The sequence below is a fragment of the Paramisgurnus dabryanus genome, chromosome 1 (genome assembly GCF_030506205.2).
Source record: "Paramisgurnus dabryanus chromosome 1, PD_genome_1.1, whole genome shotgun sequence".
Taxonomy (NCBI): Eukaryota; Metazoa; Chordata; class Actinopteri; order Cypriniformes; family Cobitidae; genus Paramisgurnus; species Paramisgurnus dabryanus.
Window position 1 is genome coordinate 49,608,681 of NC_133337.1, and position 19,046 is coordinate 49,627,726.

General features: G+C 35.8%; 2 protein-coding genes across 3 annotated transcripts; both read right to left on the reverse strand.

Annotated features, from left to right (window-relative positions):
* Positions 1–401: 401 nt before the first annotated feature.
* slc35f3a (solute carrier family 35 member F3a) lies at positions 402–11,254 on the reverse strand. 2 transcript variants are annotated; one of them, XM_065262709.2, is made up of 8 exons: positions 11,036–11,254; positions 9,996–10,207; positions 5,717–6,059; positions 4,719–4,938; positions 2,076–2,201; positions 1,741–1,933; positions 1,556–1,645; positions 402–1,136 (listed from the first exon to the last, which is right to left on the reverse strand). In XM_065262709.2, exons 1-8 carry the CDS (start codon positions 11,092–11,094, stop codon positions 886–888), a joined length of 1,494 nt encoding a protein of 497 aa, XP_065118781.2. In that variant the 5' UTR covers positions 11,095–11,254; the 3' UTR covers positions 402–885. The 2 variants fall into 2 exon arrangements, with proteins under 2 accessions (XP_065118781.2, XP_073672347.1); XM_073816246.1 differs by lacking the exons at positions 9,996–10,207; positions 11,036–11,254 and adding an exon at positions 6,226–6,358.
* Positions 11,255–13,013: 1,759 nt separating this feature from the next.
* On the reverse strand, positions 13,014–16,767 carry kcnk1a (potassium channel, subfamily K, member 1a). Its single transcript, XM_065262788.2, has 3 exons — positions 16,231–16,767; positions 14,408–14,803; positions 13,014–14,106 (listed from the first exon to the last, which is right to left on the reverse strand). Exons 1-3 carry the CDS (start codon positions 16,583–16,585, stop codon positions 13,841–13,843), a joined length of 1,017 nt encoding a protein of 338 aa, XP_065118860.1. The 5' UTR covers positions 16,586–16,767; the 3' UTR covers positions 13,014–13,840.
* Between the last annotated feature and the right edge of the window lie 2,279 nt (positions 16,768–19,046).

Here is a 19,046-nt window from a genome sequence, read left to right on the forward strand (position 1 = left end):
TATTCAGATATCTTAGTTAAAGCTAATTTCAACAATTACTAATACATTTTCAGCTGAAATCTAACTATCTATTGTATCTGTCCACATTAGTTAGGAACTAACATGAACAAACAAAATAACAAATTGTTTTGTTATTAACTACCAATTACAAATGCTCGTAAAATTTTTTTGCTCATTGTTAGTTCAGGTTGCTACTGCATTAACTAATGTTAAAGAATGTTACCTTATTGTAAAGTGTTACCAACAGATCTACTGCGAAAATATTAGACAATAAGCACAGAATGTATTTTTTAAATTTTAATGTCACATAAATAACGAAAGCATCCATCCTTACAAAGGTTTACAGTAAGTCTTAATTCCACAGGAATATTAGAACAAAGTATTGCCATTGATAGATATAATGTAACATTTATCTGAGGAATCGGTGAGTATAGCCATTCTTACAGATTACCGTTGAGACCGTAACACTGTAAAATGCATATACAGAGTGTATAGAACTGGTCTGAGATTATACAACATATCAAGAGTATAATGTTTTGTTGAAGAGTTGACGGTATGTCAGCAGGGTATAGAGTAGAAACTGGCAATATATAAGTTACTTCAACACATGAAGCGACACACAATCTACATAAGATATAAGAGGTCAATATAGAACATATTGCCGTGGTTACTGATAACATTGCTTTTGCCCACTCAGTGGTCCAGTTTTGAACACTAGTAACAAAGTCCTTAAAATTATTTTTCCCACATTCTCACTGTGCAACAGCCGTCTCTGTGTTTAACATTTCGTGCATCCTCCGTCATATCTTTTCATATCTCAAAACAATTGTTTTTCACCTGTTTTGGGTTGCAATTTCACAAATTGTGAATATAATGCCATCTAGGTCAGTTAATAGTGGAAGTGACTAAAGAATTGCAGTTCCTGGTCTCTTTTAATCTGATGGGAAGTGTCTCCAGATGCTTGCCTCTGGCACACTCTTGTGGCTGATCCCGGTTGTACAGCATGGACCGTAAGTGTGGCAGGCACTGGTCCCAGTCTTCAGGCAACAGGAGCAAAAGGAAGCCCAAACAAATGATGGATGCCGCTATGACTCGTACACTGTTGAGCTGGATCTCACACATGTACCGGTCTATGACTGGAGCATGGAAGATGTTGTATGGTCACTTTTGTAATGCACAGTTTAATATTTATGCTATAAATTCAAACAGATCTGAAGAGTAAAGACAAACTATAATTTTGATACGCCTTAATATATTGGAGTGAAGTCCATACATAAAATGGTAATTTATCAACAAAAAAAAACTTGGAAAAAAGTTAGAGATTTTTAAAAGTAAGTTCAAACAATTTACAACAAAGAAACAATTGGCAGAAAATGAATCGGTTATATATCGATTATGGACTATTTTCATAGGTTCGTAGTAAAATCGGAATGTGTTATGTCATAATTTATGTCGTTTTATGTACTTTATCAATTCAGAAATGTGCAATTAGACTTTTGAACCCTACTGTATGTTTTAAGATTTAAAAACGATGGCACCATACTGTATGACCTACCAGCATTGACAGGAACACTAAGGACAACACCCAAAGATATCAGAGTAGGAAGTGTTATCAAAACACCAAAATTCAAGAGGAAGTTGAACACTAAGAGGGCAAGAAAAGGAGAAAATAAAGCAGTCAAAGCTGACAAAAATATTAAATAATTTAATATGCCACTTTTAATAAGTGTAGGAGCCTACCCAGCAAAAGAGCAGCCATGCCACAGATGCTTGTCCATGGCATATCTCCAGGTGAAACAAAGTCTTCAGCCCCTGTGAGAAGCAGGATCAGGGGTACGGTGCTAATGAAGACCAAATTAGCTCCACCGAGGAGGGTGAGGTAAACAGCTGCTTCACCGAGCTTAGCCCTACCCAGAACAAGCTTGAATAGAACCTTAAGTGAGAGACGTGCAGTTTATAAATTACTGTACAGCCAAACAGAGCACGAAATGATCATTTAAAACATCATAAAATCAGTGGTGTATGGCATCCAATATGTTTGTGTACTATCGGCCAGCTTTGTTATGCTTTCTTACTTTGTACATAGCAGCTGTTGATGCAGATCCGACAACGAGAGAGATGCCAATGACAGAGTGGCTGTGGAAACCATCTGCATATGTCATCATAACAATTCCCCCGATGGCTAAAATGGCTGCCACAATCTGTGATTAAAGTCTGTGTTAAAATAATTGTTTTTAACACATTACATATCTTAAAAATTTATTATTGAAACATGTTAAAAAGATTTAGAACTACTGTATGTAGTAGGCTACAGGGGCCTCATTTATAAAGCGTGCGTACGCATAGATTTGATTGTAAAGTGTGCATACACAAATATCCATGACAAAGTCCATCCTGTATTTATAAAAACTGAAAGTGCTTAGTGCCATGTCAAGCTCTGAACAGACGTATGCACTTTTGCTTGTCTGATTGCTGCAGGTTTTTGGAAATATAAGCCATTCTTGCTGCTCGAAATTGGGTTTAAACATTGACAAGCGCTCTTTTATTTGTCTATGACATTAATTAGGCGGTGATCTGAAACTGCTCAACTGCCCACAAGTTCAAGATCATTTGCGATTTATAAATTTCACATCTGAAACATAGTGGTACGCGCATTTTCTGCGCGTATGTTCGGTTTAGAATCATACGTACGCATTTTTGATAAATGATCGTAAGTTCAAATGTAGGATGGTTTCTACGAAGCTTTTTATAAATGAGGCCCCTGAATTGTGGAGCCACCGAACATGGCCCCACCAAACATGACCCCGCCCCTAAGACAGGCATGAACATCCCAAGAGTGGGTGTGGTTTCAGCACTGCCAGTGGACACGCCCCCAGAGTTTGAGAGCAAAAAATCTTCCATATTTGTCGAAGATTAATAATTTATTTTATTTACTTGGCACACATTCAAATAAGCCAGATCTCACGAATTTCCGTTGGATAGTCACGGAATATTTAGCACATTTTTCCGTGGCATTCTCACGGATCTTCGCATTTTTCCGTGGCCCTGCTACGGACTGTCTTTTTCGGTGGCATTCTCACGGATTGGTTACTCAACTGTTTTGTCCTATTTTCTTACCATTTCGCTTCGGTTTAGGGTTAGATTTACATGAAAAGACATCCCTACCCAAACCCAACTCTAACCCCAACGCCAGGCGACAATTGTTTTAAGTTTAGAAAATATAAAAGAATAAATCAGAAAAAATACTATAAACCAATACTTAAAGTGACATACTAACGCAGACACCAAATCTTACCCTAAACCAAAGCGAAAATGGTTTGAAAATAGGAAAAAGCAGTTAAGTAACCAATACATGAGAATGCCACGGAAAAAGACAGTCCATAGCAGGGCCACGGAAAAATGCGGAGATCCGTGAGAATGCCACGGAAAAATGCGCAAAAAATTCAGTGACTATCCCACAGAACTTTGTGAGATTAGGTTGTTCAAATTGAGCTTGGTGATTGATAACACCTTTTCTGTGGTGTGCGAAATTGAGAACAGATTCAATGTAGGAGTTAACACAGACTTTAAAGGAATACGTCAAGTTTTCGGGAGCCATATGCTGTCTACATCTGATGCAGAGAAGCTTATCCACGCTTTTATGACCTCTAGAACAGACTATGTAACCCGTTAGTCAGGGATGTCACGCAAATCAGGTAAACATGATGACCACATAAGTCAAATTTTGGCATCTTTACACTGGCTACCAGTTTAATATTGCATACAATTTAAAATACTACTCATCACCTACAAAGCCGTAAATGGCCTAGCACCCTTGTATCTTAAAGAATTACTATCAGAATACAATCCATCACGTACACTGCAGTCACAAAACTCTGGCCAATTAATTATCCCTAGAATATCAAAAGTGTCTAAAGGTGGTAGATCCTTTTCATATCTAGCCCCTAAGCTTTGGAATGATTTACCAAATAATGTTCGAGAATCAGACACAGTCGATCACTTTAAGTCTAAACTTAAGACATTCTTCTTTAACAAAGCATTCACATAAAATGTCAAGTAAATGTACCTATCCCACAATAGTTTGTTTGTCCAGAACAAAGCATTCACATAACTCATCTGGGTAATATACTTATGCCGCAATAGTTAACCTGTCTGGAACCGAGCGGATTTTAAACCACAATACCGTATGACGCTTGCATTAATGGCGAATGGCCCCTATGCTAATAGGATTCTGTTTCTCTCTCAAGGGTTTTTCTCCTCCTAGGAGTTTTCCCACAGGGTTTTTCCCAACATTGGCTTAACTTAGCACTTAGAACTGTATACGTTACATTATTACTACGCTCGCTTGTACAGTTTATTCTTAGCCGCTATATTCTACTTCTTATATTATCTATTGATTTTCTGTGTTTTCCCTTCATCTGCTCATGTAAAGCTGCTTTGAAACAATTAACAATTGTGAAAAGCGCTATATAAATAAAATTTTATTGAATTGAATACAGTGAAGCTAAAGTCCCAAAGTAGAATACAGAAATGTTATATTTATTATTGTTATATTGTTAAACCTTTAGATAAGTTTATTTTTTAGGCTTTTAGGGGTTTAAAAACTAATCACAGTGTCTGAGGATTATCTTTACATATCACTTAATAAAAATTAAATAAAATAAAAGGCATTTTGTACAGTGTATCAGTTTATATTTCAGATAATTTGTAGGTCTTACCCGTACTCCCAAAAAGCGATCCCGAAGTACAATCCAGGATATTAGAAAGACAAAGGCCCGACTACAGCAGAAGAGAGCGCAGGCATCAGTGGCGGGAATCCTGCGAAGGCCTTGCAGGTACAGGTAGCTGGTGAGAGTCCACAGCAATCCAAACGGAGCCACTCGAGAGAGCAGCGTCTTTAGAGAAAGACCATCATCTCCCAAGAACTGACAACACTCTCTGTTGTAAATCCATCACAGAATATAATTTAATATATTCTATAAATGTACATTATACACTCAGAAAAAGCAGCTACAAAACTGTTCCTTTTCTGTTACCCTGAACGGTTCCTTTTTGTACCTTTATGGGTATTACAACACATTGAAATACCCATATCCACCTTTTGGGTACAATATTATAGCCTAAGGACCTATTGTTTACAGTGAAAAAATGTATTTATTCAAATTACTTATTTTTTTTAAGTTAGTGGTTGCAATCAATTTATTTAAGCTACATTCAAAAAAGAAAAAAAAAGAAAAAACTTCTGTTTAAATGTAGCTTAAATAAATTAATTGCACCCACTAACCTTAAGAAATTTGAGTAAATTGAATGAATCCTTTTTTTCAGTGTACTAAGTAATTGTTAGGGGTACAAAAGTACATTTAAATGTACATTTAAAGGTACACAATAGGTCATTAAGGTACCTGTAAAGGTACCAAACGGTACCTAACCTAAAAATCGATTGTGCTGAAGTGAATTGTGCATTAAATGATAATAAATGCCATGGGATACTGTTTAGAAATAAGACTATGTGAAATCTCTATCGAAGCAGACCAGGCCACAACACTGCAATGTCAAAAGTCGCTCTCTAATTTTGCAGTCAAGGTGCCTGTAAAAATCCAAAGTATTACAGAACATTTTCAAGGAGTTCTCATATAGGAAAGTTTTGTAGGACACAGACACAATACGATCTCTATCCCCTTCCCTCCTACATGAAATGAAACACAACCCTACCCACCTGAATCGCTGTCTAGGGGTCTGTCTGTCCTTTGTACAGCACAGGTGACCCATGTAGTAAAGAGGAAAGATGACACAGTTCCAGGAGGTGGAGAACCAAGTGAGGGTGAAAGGAACATTTAAGCGTCTGACTGTTATTTTGGCCAGCTGAGTGCTGCCTGACCAGGACAAGCAGATACAGATGACCATAGCGACACCCCACAGTGCTCTGTGCAGGTGGACGGCAGTCATGTGCAGACAGCAGCGCAGACTCTGTCGTCTGTTCGAGTGCTCTGACTTGACTGTTGATGCACCACGGCCATCTACCTTTACTTCCACTTTTGCTTTGCTGGATTGGTTCTCTTCTGCAGATACAGAAAACAAAATTCATGTGAATTATATTTGACATGTCCGTATATGAAATGAAGGGTGAACATACATTTTCATCACAACTATAGACGGTTTCAGCGGTAACAACAAACAACCTCTTGAGTAGATTATTTTTGGTAAAAACCTACATAAATGAATTACCTTAGTTTAACAAACACAGACCTGAAGTTAACCTCGGGCCATGCAGGCACAGTACCGTGGCAACAAAAAGTATTAGAAAGAGTTTGTGACTAAACCTAGTAACTCCATTAGACCCTCAAACTCTCAGTGAAACCTTATTAGCTCCACCCCACCTTCCTGAATGAAGTACTGCAAACATTTCGAACTGTCTTGTTTGTTAGGCATGATGAGTAAATAAAGAACAAGTTCTTGAGTAAGTAAAAGATTTTCTTTGCTTAACTAACACTATATACATAAAGGCTAATGTGTAGTTTCTGCTCTCTGACAGAATTTACAGGGATTTTGGTTCTGATGTGTAAATGATTTCTTTAACGGTTAACAGTTAATGTGAATAGCACATTTGTGTATTTACTGGTAAAGTCATTCTGGTAAATTTGTGATAATGTACTTGAAATCTGGAAGAAGGATCACCAACTCCAGCTGAAGACGGAACTGCTTGTCATATCGTTTGACCCTAAGATTCATCACAGCCTTTCCATTCGTCTAGGTACTTCGATCATTACGCCTTCCAGGACAGCCAGAAACCTGGGAGTGGTCATTGAGGATCAGCTTAGCTTCTCTGAACATTTTTCCAGCATCGCCCCCTCTTGTAGATTCATCCTCTACAACAGGGGTAGGCAACGTCGGTCCTGGAGTGCCGATGTCCTGGAGAGTTTAGCTCCAGCTCTAATCAAGCACACCTGAACAAGCTAATCAAGGTCTAAAAAGTCACCTGAAACCTACATGTAGCCAAGGTTTTATCAGGGTTGGAGCTAAAATCTGCAGGACATCGGCACTCCAGGACCGACGTTGCCTACCCCTGCTCTACAATATTAGCAAAATTAGACTTTCCCAAATGAGCATGCTACGCACGTCCAAGTCCAGGCTCGTGTCCTGTCCAGACTGGACTATTGCAATGCGTCACTGGCAGGACTCCCAGCCTGCACAACCAAACCACTACAGATGATTCAGAATGCAGCGGCCACATGTTCACTGGTCAGAAACCTTGTGATTCAATCTGAGCTTGATTTTGGTAAAATATTGTTATAATGACACACTGACATTTATAAAACCACAATATTAACTATTTCAAACCATTTCCTGTAAAGCAGTGGTTTACAAGGTTTCCGCCAACACAGACAATACTGAACCTATGACATAGTGCTGTCCATGGTACTGAAACTGTGAAACATTTTCTCCATTCAGCCCTTTTAACTATAAATGTAGACTAAATAACTATTAAGACTTCACATTTCTCCTTAAAGGAATAATTCATCCAAAAATTAAGATTATGTCATCATTACTCACCTTAATGTTGTTTTAAACCTGTATGAGTTTCTGTCTTCTGTTGAACTCAAAGTAAAGATATTTTTATACCCATTGACTTTGATAATAGAAAAAACACTATCAACTGTGTGGGTACCATATTTTATCTAGTGCTGTCAAAAGATTAATCGCAATTAATCGCATACAAAATAAAAGTTTGTTTTTGCCTAATATATGTGTGCACTGTGGATTACTATTTTGACACTTTTGTTGTATGAATAAATAAATAAATAAAATATATAATTTTTATTTATTTATTTTCGCAATTAATCGCCTACAAAATAAAAGTTTGTTTTTGCCTAATATATGTGTGCACTGTGGATCACTTTTTTGATTATTTTGTTGTATGAATAAATAAATAAATTAATGAATAAAATATATAATTTTTATTTATTTATTTTCGCAATTAATCACATACAAAATAAAAGTTTGTTTTTGCCTAATATATGTGTGCACAGTGGATCACTATTTTGACTATTTTGTTGTATGAATAAATAAATAAATAAATAAATAAAATATATAATTTGTATTTATTTATTTATTTTCGCAATTAATCGCATACAAAATAAAAGTTTGTTTTTGCCTAATATATGTGTGCACTGTGGATCACTATTTTGACTATTTTGTTGTATGAATAAATAAATCAATAAATAAAATCTATAATTTTTATTTATTTATTTATTTTCGCAATTAATCGCATACAAAATAAAAGTTTGTTTTTGCCTAATATATGTGTGCACTGTGGATCACTATTTTGACTATTTTGTTGTATGAATAAATAAATAAATAAATAAAATATATAATTTTTATTTATTTATTTTCGCAATTAATCGCATACAAAATAAAAGTTTGTTTTTGCCTAATATATGTGTGCACTGTGGATCACTATTTTGACTATTTTGTTGTATGAATAAATAAATAAATAAATAAATAAAATATATCATTTTTATTTATTTATTTTTGCAATTAATTTCATACAAAATAAAAGTTTGTTTTTGCCTAATATATTTGTGCACTGTGGATCAATATTTTGACTATTTTGTTGTATGAATAAATAAATAAATATATAATTTGTATTTATTAATTAATTCAGATTTTGTTTGTGTGTATTTATATATACATAATAATACCACACAACACACATACAAATATATAATGTAAACACACACTTTTATTTTGTATACGATTAATCGCTATTAATCTTTTGACAGCCCTAAATTTATCACAATATCTTATTTTGTGTTCAACAGTAGAAAGAAACTCATACAGGTTTAAAACAAAATGAGGATAAATAAATGATATTACATTTCATTTTTGGGTGAACTATCACTTAAGTCCCATACTTAGCTCCGTTTCTTGACCTTCAGCATCTAATTTTCAACAAACACTCTATAAATAATCAATACTACATTATATTCTATAATACACTGAGTTCTCTGCTTATTCTTTATTTACAGTTTACGGTGTTTAAGAAGCTCCTGTGATTGATTGTGCATGAAAGCACACACAAATTGGGTTGTGCGTGATGTAGTCTTTTGTAATGAAAAGCAAGAGACCTCATTTGCCCCTCATGAATCAGCAGAACTGGGCTCTGTCTCGGTTCTTCTCATGCATATTCTCATAGAACAGCTTCTACATACCCTTTGCTTGGCTGTTAAAAACAAATACCATAGCAGATACGTCAACAGTCTCTTCAGCTAAAGATTTAATCCTGTTGATCCAAATGATCTGACTCAGCAGTTTATTAGTAAAGTTTTGATGTTGTGGTCTCTGGCCCTTCATCTGTATTCATCAAAGTGATCACAAAGACATGTTGTAGAGAGATTGTGAGGGGTTGCGAAGAAGCTTAGATTGATGCAGGGGTGTGAAGGGTCTGATCGATGTGTTTACACTTTCATCAGCAAAGATGTTCGTTTAAAACATCTATCACAGATACAAACTCATAAACAGTCCTGGTATAAACTGGTACAGTGATGACTTTACGCCAAGAATCAAACAAATCATTACAAATGTCAAGCAATGCAGAGCTTGAATTTAATAAAACATAACGAAACATGATGAAATATATATTTTATATTTAAATAGTCTTAACAGATATGATACCTCAAATTAAATCAAATAATAGCCTTATATTTAATTATATGGTAGGCTATAATAAACACATAATTGTATACAAACTGTCTTTTAATTTTGCTTTGGATGAAAGTTTGTAATAAATATATTTTAATTTGTTAGCCATAACTCTTAGATTTTTAAATGAGTAAACACTTTCGATTTTATCGGTGGTCTATGTTTTCTCATTTATTAGCAGACAAAATCACTTGTTGTTGTGTTGTTGACTATTTTGTAAACGATTTTCATAACTATCTTTAAAGATATCATTATCGTTCTTCATGTGAATGGGTGTTAAATCTAAAGTTTAATACCTCTGTAGAGTGCACTCCAGGGCTTATAACCATAGTAACCAGTAATCCTCAGGATGCGCTCCTCTATAGACGCACTGTTGATGAACTCCACTGATCTCGATGACTTTAATTCTTCATTTAGCTCTTCATCAATGACGAGCGATTTCAGTTGTTTGAGCTGAGGGCTGATATCTGACAGGCGACGCGGGCTCATGTCAGGTTGTTTCATTCCCCTAAAGTCAAAAGAGAGAAATATATTAAAATGAAAACCAAACATCTTCATGGCTCAGCAGAACTTACCCATTGGGGCCAATCTTTATGGTGAATTAAAACTTGAAGATGTCTACACTATACTAAATGTGTACAGATAATGATAACTGTGTTAGCTTATACAACAGTTTGCATCAATTATTTTGAGTTAAGACAACTACTTCTGAAATTATTTCCAGCCAACAAACTATAATAAGTTGGATGTACTTCAAACAATTGCGTTGAATACTCAACTTGTCAGGTTGCAGAAGACAACCAGTCATTTTTATATAAATGCCATCTGATTAAAACAGCAAGATAATGCTCGGTGAGTCTGTTCTCAACTTGAGCAAATGCTTTATTCTTCAGCACAATAATTACACACAGTGCACACACATAAATTATGCAATAAACATTTATTTTGTATGCGATTAATGCAATTAATCTTTTGACAGCCCTACTATTTATATGTTAATGCTTGTAATATACATACATGAATGTTTGTTTATAAATACAATTGTCATAGATTTACTCCTTCGGTACACATTGACACTTTTTTATTTCAACTGTTTTAGTACATTATGCAAATAAAATAACTTAAAAAAATATTCTAATAACTATGTTATCCTTAAAAGTAAAAAAAATAAAAAATAGCCTGCAGTTCAAACATTGAAACAATCGGTTTTGCCAAAAAGTATATGGCATCAAGGATTTATTCTTAGCATTCATAAATGTATACTTAAAGTGCTGTGGTTATTATAATGTCACTTGTTTCAGCTTTTCAACACTCAATGAAATGTACAAGTTTTTACCTGTCTTTCTGGGAACACAGCTGTACACAGGGTGCTGGAGTTTCATCCTCTCTCTGCATTGCGCCGGCTCATCTTGTGTGGAGATGTTGTTCCTGCAGTGTGGCAGCTTCACAGTCCACCGCCAGGTTTTGAAAGATGGCTTGCAGTGGGGGTGTGCGACACGGCGTGTGTGCATGGTGAGCGAGGAGGACTTTATTGTAACTGGTTGGCACTTATCGATCTGTAAGGACCGTCACCCATCTGAAGCCTCAATCAGGAGATCTGTGCTGAGCCAAGCAAAAACTTCTGAAAGTGGCATCAATAAGTCTCTCTACACTTTAGAGAACATCACAGGGAAAAGCAATGAGGTCTGCGCTGCATATGCTGAGCTTTGCAGTGAGGTTTGACAGCAAATTAGATAGTTTGGCTTGGGTAAACACAGGTCATGGAGAGTGAGATTAATTGAGAAATAGTTGGTGAACTATTAAAGCTCTCTGGTGATTAGCATTTATCAAGGACACACAATGGGCAAAGTAAAAGCTCTCTAAAATAGCAACATGTTTTGTTTGCTGTTCTCATCAGAAAGACACTGTCAGAAAAGGGTCCCCGGACAATACCCTTTTTACAGATACATTTGGTACCAATATCTAGCTCTGAGGTACTAATATGCACTCTTGCACTCAGAGGCATATTTTTAAAGGGCACTGCCCCAGCGACAGCTAGGAACCATTGTTTCTGACAGTGTAGGTAACTTTGGAAAGGATAAACATCAAGCGCATAAAGAATATTACAGTAATACATAATACATATAGTATAACCTCTATCATGCCTCCTGAGATTTCTGTATATCCCATAATGCCTTGCCAGATGAGTTGATTTATGTGTGTGTAAGACGCTCTTGGCTGGGAACTACTTATGAGACATTTTGCCCTGTTTAAGTGTAACAGGGTGGACACAGCTGCATGCCTACATGGTTTACATAATATAACCTTGATTCAATTTTTCAGCACCACTATAACAGGATGGCATCAAATTCACTTTTAAACAGCAAAGTAAATAACAGCAGTCAGCAGACCTGCGGATAAACTGTTAACAGACAGTACAGCTGCTCAGGTGCACAAAGCTTATCTGCCCCTGGCAGTGTTTTAACACACAAGCATGTAATATAGCAGTGGTTCTCAAACTGGGGGCCGTGAGATGGTGCCAGGGGGGCCCCAGTTTTATGACATTTTATAAAATAATTTATCATAAATTCTGTGTAATTAAACAAAAAAAAATAAGGCTACTAACAAACAGCACTATTTGTATAATTTAATATGTTTAGTTTAATTAAAATGTTGCGTTTTAGAACACATTTGTTATAACTTTTCTTTGGGGGGGCCGCACGTTGAAAAAGTTTGAGAAACACTGTAATATAGCAATGATCTCAAGTTTAACATCTCTGAAGAGATTCAAGTCTTAATAAAATAAGAATTTAAGAAATGTGACGTGGACAACAAAGCCAGTATTATGGGCCATTTTTTTGAAAATGTACATTGATTTACAAATCAATAAATAAGCTTTTCGTTGATGTATGGTTTGTTAGAATATACAACTATTTAAAAACCTGAAATCAGTGCGAAAATTTTAATATCGAAAAAAAAACACCTTTAAAGTTGTCCATATAGTCATTTTGACATATTTACAGTAGGAATATGTTCATGGAAACATGATCTTTATATCCTAATGTTTTTTTTTTGCCATTAAACCAATATGATATAAGGTCTTATGTTTGTATTGATGGCTGAATATCCCATGTGCACAACAAATTTACCCTTGGGTGCTAATAATACACGAAAAATCAATAACTTTGACCCATACAGTGTATTTTTGGCTTTTGCTACAAATATACCAGCGCTACTTATTACTAGTTTTGTGGTCCAGGGTCACAAATGTTCACCTGCAAATGCGGTAGTGTACTGAACAACATCCATAGGCAATAACATGAAAAACACAATCATCAACAAACAACCTTTAGTTTATTTTAAGTTGTTAAAGTGCATCGAAGCTTAAAACAATGATAAAATAACATAACTTACTTCTTTCAGTAACATACCCAGTCAATGATATACCGAACATCCTTCTTTTCATCTCCCACAAAGTGGAAGACAACACTTACTGCAACAAACGATACTGTTTCCAAAGAGCCAAAATGGCTTGTTAAGGCAAAGAAAAATCCCTTTAAGAGACAATTGATTTTTGATTTTCTAAATCCCTTTGAGACAATAACTTACACATATCCTAAATTTCATTAATGTGGTACTTGGGTGGTTATATGAAGAAACACAGACTTTAACATACAGTATGGTCATGAGGGACCTGCCACTTTATATAAAAAATGTAAAAACAATTTGGCAATGATATTATTTCTAATATGATTAAACCTTTTGATGTGATTTGCATTAAAATTCAACGGCTAAACTACAATACCAGCTATTTTTCCTTTTTAAGTAACCTAACGATTACAGTAAACAGATTATGTAAAGGAAGTCTATTTAACCAATAACAATGTATTATCATATGTCAGAGATTTATCTACAATGTGACGTTGTTTCTGATCAGTAGCTGTTTGGACAACTAGTATAGTTATATTTTAATATATACAAAAACTTTGGTACTTTTTTTAAGGATAAAGTAACTTCAACCTAAATTTCAAGTATATATCTACAGCACTTTCTTTCTAATTCCATAGCAGAGTTATAATTACAATATATTCATGCCCGTAACGGAGAAATATTATTAGCACGTTATGCCTTGAAGGGGCTCAAGACACAGGACTTATTGATATCATCGTTCCGTCGGTCCATTCGAAGTTGGAGTGGGTGAAGCACCAATTATATCATCGGGAAATAAATCAGTCCTGTCTTCTTTAAACGAGGCTGCCTGGTCAGACACAGAGGCGAACGAGAGGTGATCGTGATCCACAATGTTAAGCTGATCCTCAGTCTTTTGCTTCTTCAGGTAAAACATCTTCCTGAGCTTCTTCATCTCTTGCAGCTCACAAAAGGTTTCCAGAACCACCAACATAGCGATCAAGCCCAATATAAGGTACACTGTATTGGAAAAAGACAGATAGTTTGAACCCAACTTATGTGAGGGGACCATAAGCGATCCCTTTATTTTAACAAAATACAAAATACTCAATAATATGGCACCATGTTATATATAATACGCTAATCTGGAATCTGCATGCTATTATAGGCCAGGCCTAAATTGGAACACAGTTTTATGTAATATTAAGAAACAGAGACCCTAATTGCATAAGCAATTAAATTAAAAATATTCAAAATATTATAGCAATGTTTTGAACAAGGCAAACCAGTTCCCATAAAAACAAATCATCTGTGCACTTACAAGTAATGCCCAATTTGTACAGCTCTCTGAATCTCTGGTGGTAGCCCTCTCCTGGTACATAGTCGCCCAAACCAATGGTACTTAGAGAGATGAAGCAGAAATAGAACGACTCCAGGAAATTCCAGTCCTTTTCCAGAACTGAGAAGATGATTGCAGGTATAAGAAAGAAGCAGGACAGAACAATAATCGCCAACAGGCCAGCATGCAGGGCTGCCATTAAAGTTTTGGACATGCCCCAGCGCCGGTGCAGATACTCCACAGGCCTACGGGTAGTGAACTCCATGATCCTCTGCACCACTGCAGTCAGTAACAAAAGTGTGAATGGGATTCCCACTATTGAGTATATGATACAGAAGGCCTTACCCCCATCTGACAGAGGCACGGTGTGGCCATATCCTGCGAAACACATAAATCACATAAAGCATTCAGAGACAGTGACTTGCTTGTGGTTTATCTGTCTTTTATCCAACAAATGCATTCTAGGACTCAAATGCTTAAATGAACCAGTTTTACATGTCTTAAACACTGCCACTCGGTATGTAGAGGTGTTCAGGGTGTTACCTTGTGAAGGTTACCTGTGGAGCTATTTAAATCCTGCTGGATTAGGTTACACAGGCCTTGGAAACACTAGTACACACTGCAGGCTTATCCTTCAAACACCCTTGAATTGAATTACAATGCCACCAGGGTACCAAAGCGGATGTCAACCTTACTGAAAATAAAACTGCTAAAACCAGCATACTTTAAGATGGTGAGCTGGTTTTTGCTGGTCTCCCAGCTTGGTTTTAGCTGGTGAAGCAAGCTGGTTTATCTGTGTTTTGGTCACTTTCTAAGCTGGTCCGCCAGCTTGACCAGCTTTGCCAGGCTGGGAGGACAAGCTTAAACCAGCTACCAGTTTATGCTGGTTGACATCCCATCTGGTTCCCTGGTGGCATTGTAATTGTGGATAGAAATGTGTATTGGATACAAGCTTTATTATTTTTATGAGAACATCTTCATAAATGTAGTTAAACTTCTAGCAGCTGAAAATAATTTCCTATTTATTGAATGTCAAAATAGTGTAACGGGGTGTATTCAAATGGTCCTACTTTTAAGAACAATTTAGGAACATACTGTGTCAATGAGTGCTTATGAGGATATGGCAAATAAATTATATTTTTAAGAGAGATTTTTTTATTAAATATTTTTAGTTTATTTAATATTTCCGATCCATACACGTCATCATACATACGTCGTCATGCATAATATCATGAATTATCTTACATTTTGGAGAGAGAGAAAGAGAGAGAGAGAGAGAGAGAGAGAGAGAGAGAGAGAGAGAGAGAGAGAGAAAGAGAGAGAGAGAGAGAGAAAGAGAGAGAAATGCAGGTGTTATGCAAGCTAGAACTATTTACAGTGTTAGTTAAAAATAAGTGGTTACTTTCTGGTTACTTAGTGGTGATATTTTATTGTATTTTTTATTGCCTTGGGGCACACCCATCATTATACACTATAGACGTCAGCTGACAGTGAAAGGACAGAACGACCTTACTGTAGTGGTGACGTCATATTGACGTCTCATTTGTCATATCATGGCTCATGTGTAAATGTTTAAAGAGAAGGACTTTACAAGATTATATACTGTAAATGAATAACAAGCTTAGAATACAAAACTGCCCTATTTGAAATAACACACACTTAAGTTACATAAGGAATTTAGTAATGGTTAAAATGGTAAACAGTTAATGGTTTATAATGATGTTTATAATGGACACCATAGCATTTGTATTGTTTTTTCATTAGGCATTTGTCCTATAGAAGTTATTTATGAAGTATTCACTTACCTGTGGTAGAAAGTACCGTGCTGGCGAAGAATAGCGCCGATGTAAAGTCCCAGTTCCAGTTAATAGTGGCATTTTGTAAAACCGACACACCGTAATTACTCGCCTCCAGTGCTTTCATTAAAAACTCCTCAAGTCTATCGTCGGACACGCATTCATGATCCTGGAGAAACTGCTGTTTGTCGGCGCGAAGCTGCTGTCGGAGCTTCTCCTCATACGGTAACTCGACCGCGGAAAACACCAAAGCACCGAATATTAAATATAAAGCATAGGACAGTATCAAAACCAAGAAATACCACGTAGACTTATAACCGTCAATTACACGCGCACACGAACTTCCCGATAGACACTGAAGCATTGTTAACAGCAGCGAACTATGTGAGAGAATCAATATATAGGCAAACTAAATGTATTACAGGAAATTCTCAGGTAACGTTAAACTCTTTAACGGCTGTTTAATTCTGATTTCCTGTTTCTCTCCTGCCGCCGGTGTTTCAGAGCTGATGTGCCAGACAGTAAGAAGACGCTTTTAGTAATCGTACTACGACAAAGGCTTGATTATTCATATTCATGAGCCGTCAAGGTAATCGCTATTTTAAGTTCCCTAATTAATATTCTGGTGAAACGCTTTCAACCATTGGCTGATTTTTGATGCGCGTCAGCAGTATCTTATGAATATTCATTACTAAAGCCGTAGCCATAGTATACTTTGGAATTTTGTGATGAACAGATATGACGTCTTGCTTTTACTCCTCACCTATGTCACGACTATTCATTACATTTTCACGGCACACCCATTTAGGCAAACCAGATGAATTTGCCTTTATTTAAAAGAAAGAAAATGTTAAACAGTTAACAATACACTTTCTTTGAATTCCACTGACTGTGCTACCAGTTACCTGGTTAAACTGGTTTGACTGGCACAGGGTGGTGAATAGTCTTACTGGGATGACAAAAGATTTTAAATGTAACCTCAAATAGGGATCTAGCTGGTGAGAAACCTTTCCATGCCCCCATCTATGTATCAAAAGGCCTTTGTTTTTAGTAAACATTAGTGTGACTACCTCTTTAGCTTCTGGTTTCAGTGAAGGTGTGTTGTCTGTCACTACAGTAGACTATGTATTTATCTTTGTAGGTCTATTAGCATTTCAACAAACATCAAACCCTTAATCTATGCAATGAAAAAGAAATGAGGTTAAAGATTTACACCATATTATATTATATCACAAAAACTCAAATAGATTTTATTAGTCATGGTATTGCATAGTAGTGCTTGGTACACTTCTCCCTTTACCTGTATGACTGGTTACTAAAGGGTAAAGCCCAAACATCATTTAAGTTATTTGAAAGCTGATCAGCCACCTTTCATTACTTCCTTTTTAAAAACCTTAAAAATGTTTCTTTATTTTGAAAAAAGCTCCACCCGATGAGTTTATAGAAGATGATTATCTCAGTAAACAGGTCTGTGCACATTTTGCCATAGCTGCAGTCTAAAATTTTGCATAATGTTGTAGACATGACACACAAAAACATTTAAAGTTCCTCTTTGCCTTGCAAACTAGGATTCAGTAATTCACTTATACTAGCATAATCTCTGGTTACCAATCTAGTAGAAATCATTTTAAAATCTTACTATTTGTTTCTAAAGCTGTACATATTTGTTACATTTTAGCAATCTGATCCATCTGTCAGCTTTTGTTTCCCCTCCCTGTTGTTCAGATCTACAAATAAATTACTTTAGTCCAGACCTGGTTCACAGTTAAAGTTTAAAGGCGATTGTTCCTTGTTAGTCCAAAAAAAAAGTTATGGAATAACTTGCTGCTAAACATCACATTTTCTATATTGCATTCTGTAATCTCTATTTGTTTTGTCCTATGTTCTATAAAGTAGTGTGTGTTTTAATTGTGCTCTGAAATAGTTTTACTTGGACTGTGATCCCTAAAAAAATCATTAGTTATTGAGCAAAAATCAAACTTTGAGCTTCCCTTTCCTATTCTGTTCTACACTTTGTGTTATTTCCGGATGATCGAGTGAAATGTGAGACCTCTGGCCAGACCTGAGCACCAGACCTCAAGGTTGTTGCTCACACACAGCTTCATGCTTATTGCAGTGGATATAAAAAGTGGATACAACAATTAAAGGGGACAAATCTGACTTTTTCAATGTTTAAGTGCTATAATTGGGTCCCCGGTGCTTCTATCAACCTAGAAAATGTAAAAAAAAAAGTAACTTTGTTTTGGTAAACCATTCTCTGCAAGCATGTCAAAAAAGGGCATTGAAATTTGGCTCCCCTTGTGATGTCAGAAAGGCATAATAACACCCCTTTTAAACTATCTAACCACGGAACGACCATTTAGTGCAGAGATTAGCTCACTTGCATTTAAAAGGAGACCCCAAAACACAAAATTTTTGCAATTTTAACATGTTAAAATAAATTATCTACACTACAGTATATGGTATTTGAGCTTGAACTTCACATACACACTCTGTGGACACCAAATATTTATTTGACATCCTAAAAAAGTCTTTCCCCTTTTAAGGTATGCTATAAATGTCACTCACAATAAGATTAATACCTCAAATCTTTTTTAGGGATCAAAAGTGTATGGATATTCGCTGATAAATCCATAAAATAATTTGTCATAAACCAAATTATTGGTTTTAATAGAGACAAGTGATGTAAAATATCCCCTGGTACAATGGAAGAATGGACCACCACAGACATAATATTCATAATAGTATTGCGAATTTATAATAATACAAAAGGAATTTTATAATTTACAGTATAATTTTTCAACCATAACAGGTTTGCATGTCCA

Bases quoted from the DNA above. Each gene is read 5' to 3' on its own strand.
- kcnk1a (XM_065262788.2), bottom strand. From the start codon at position 16,585: ATGCTTCAGTGTCTATCGGGAAGTTCGTGTGCGCGTGTAATTGACGGT. The intron at 14,804-16,230 runs GTAAGTGAATAC...TGTGTTTCGCAG, and splicing joins CACGGTACTTTCTACCACAG to GATATGGCCACACCGTGCCT. The intron at 14,107-14,407 runs GTAAGTGCACAG...TTTCCAATACAG, and splicing joins GTACAAATTGGGCATTACTT to TGTACCTTATATTGGGCTTG.
- slc35f3a (XM_065262709.2), bottom strand. From the start codon at position 11,094: ATGCAGAGAGAGGATGAAACTCCAGCACCCTGTGTACAGCTGTGTTCC. The intron at 6,060-9,995 runs GTATTAAACTTT...CTGTATCTGCAG, and splicing joins CTGGAGTGCACTCTACAGAG to AAGAGAACCAATCCAGCAAA. The intron at 1,646-1,740 runs GTAGGCTCCTAC...TTGCCCTCTTAG, and splicing joins CATGGCTGCTCTTTTGCTGG to TGTTCAACTTCCTCTTGAAT.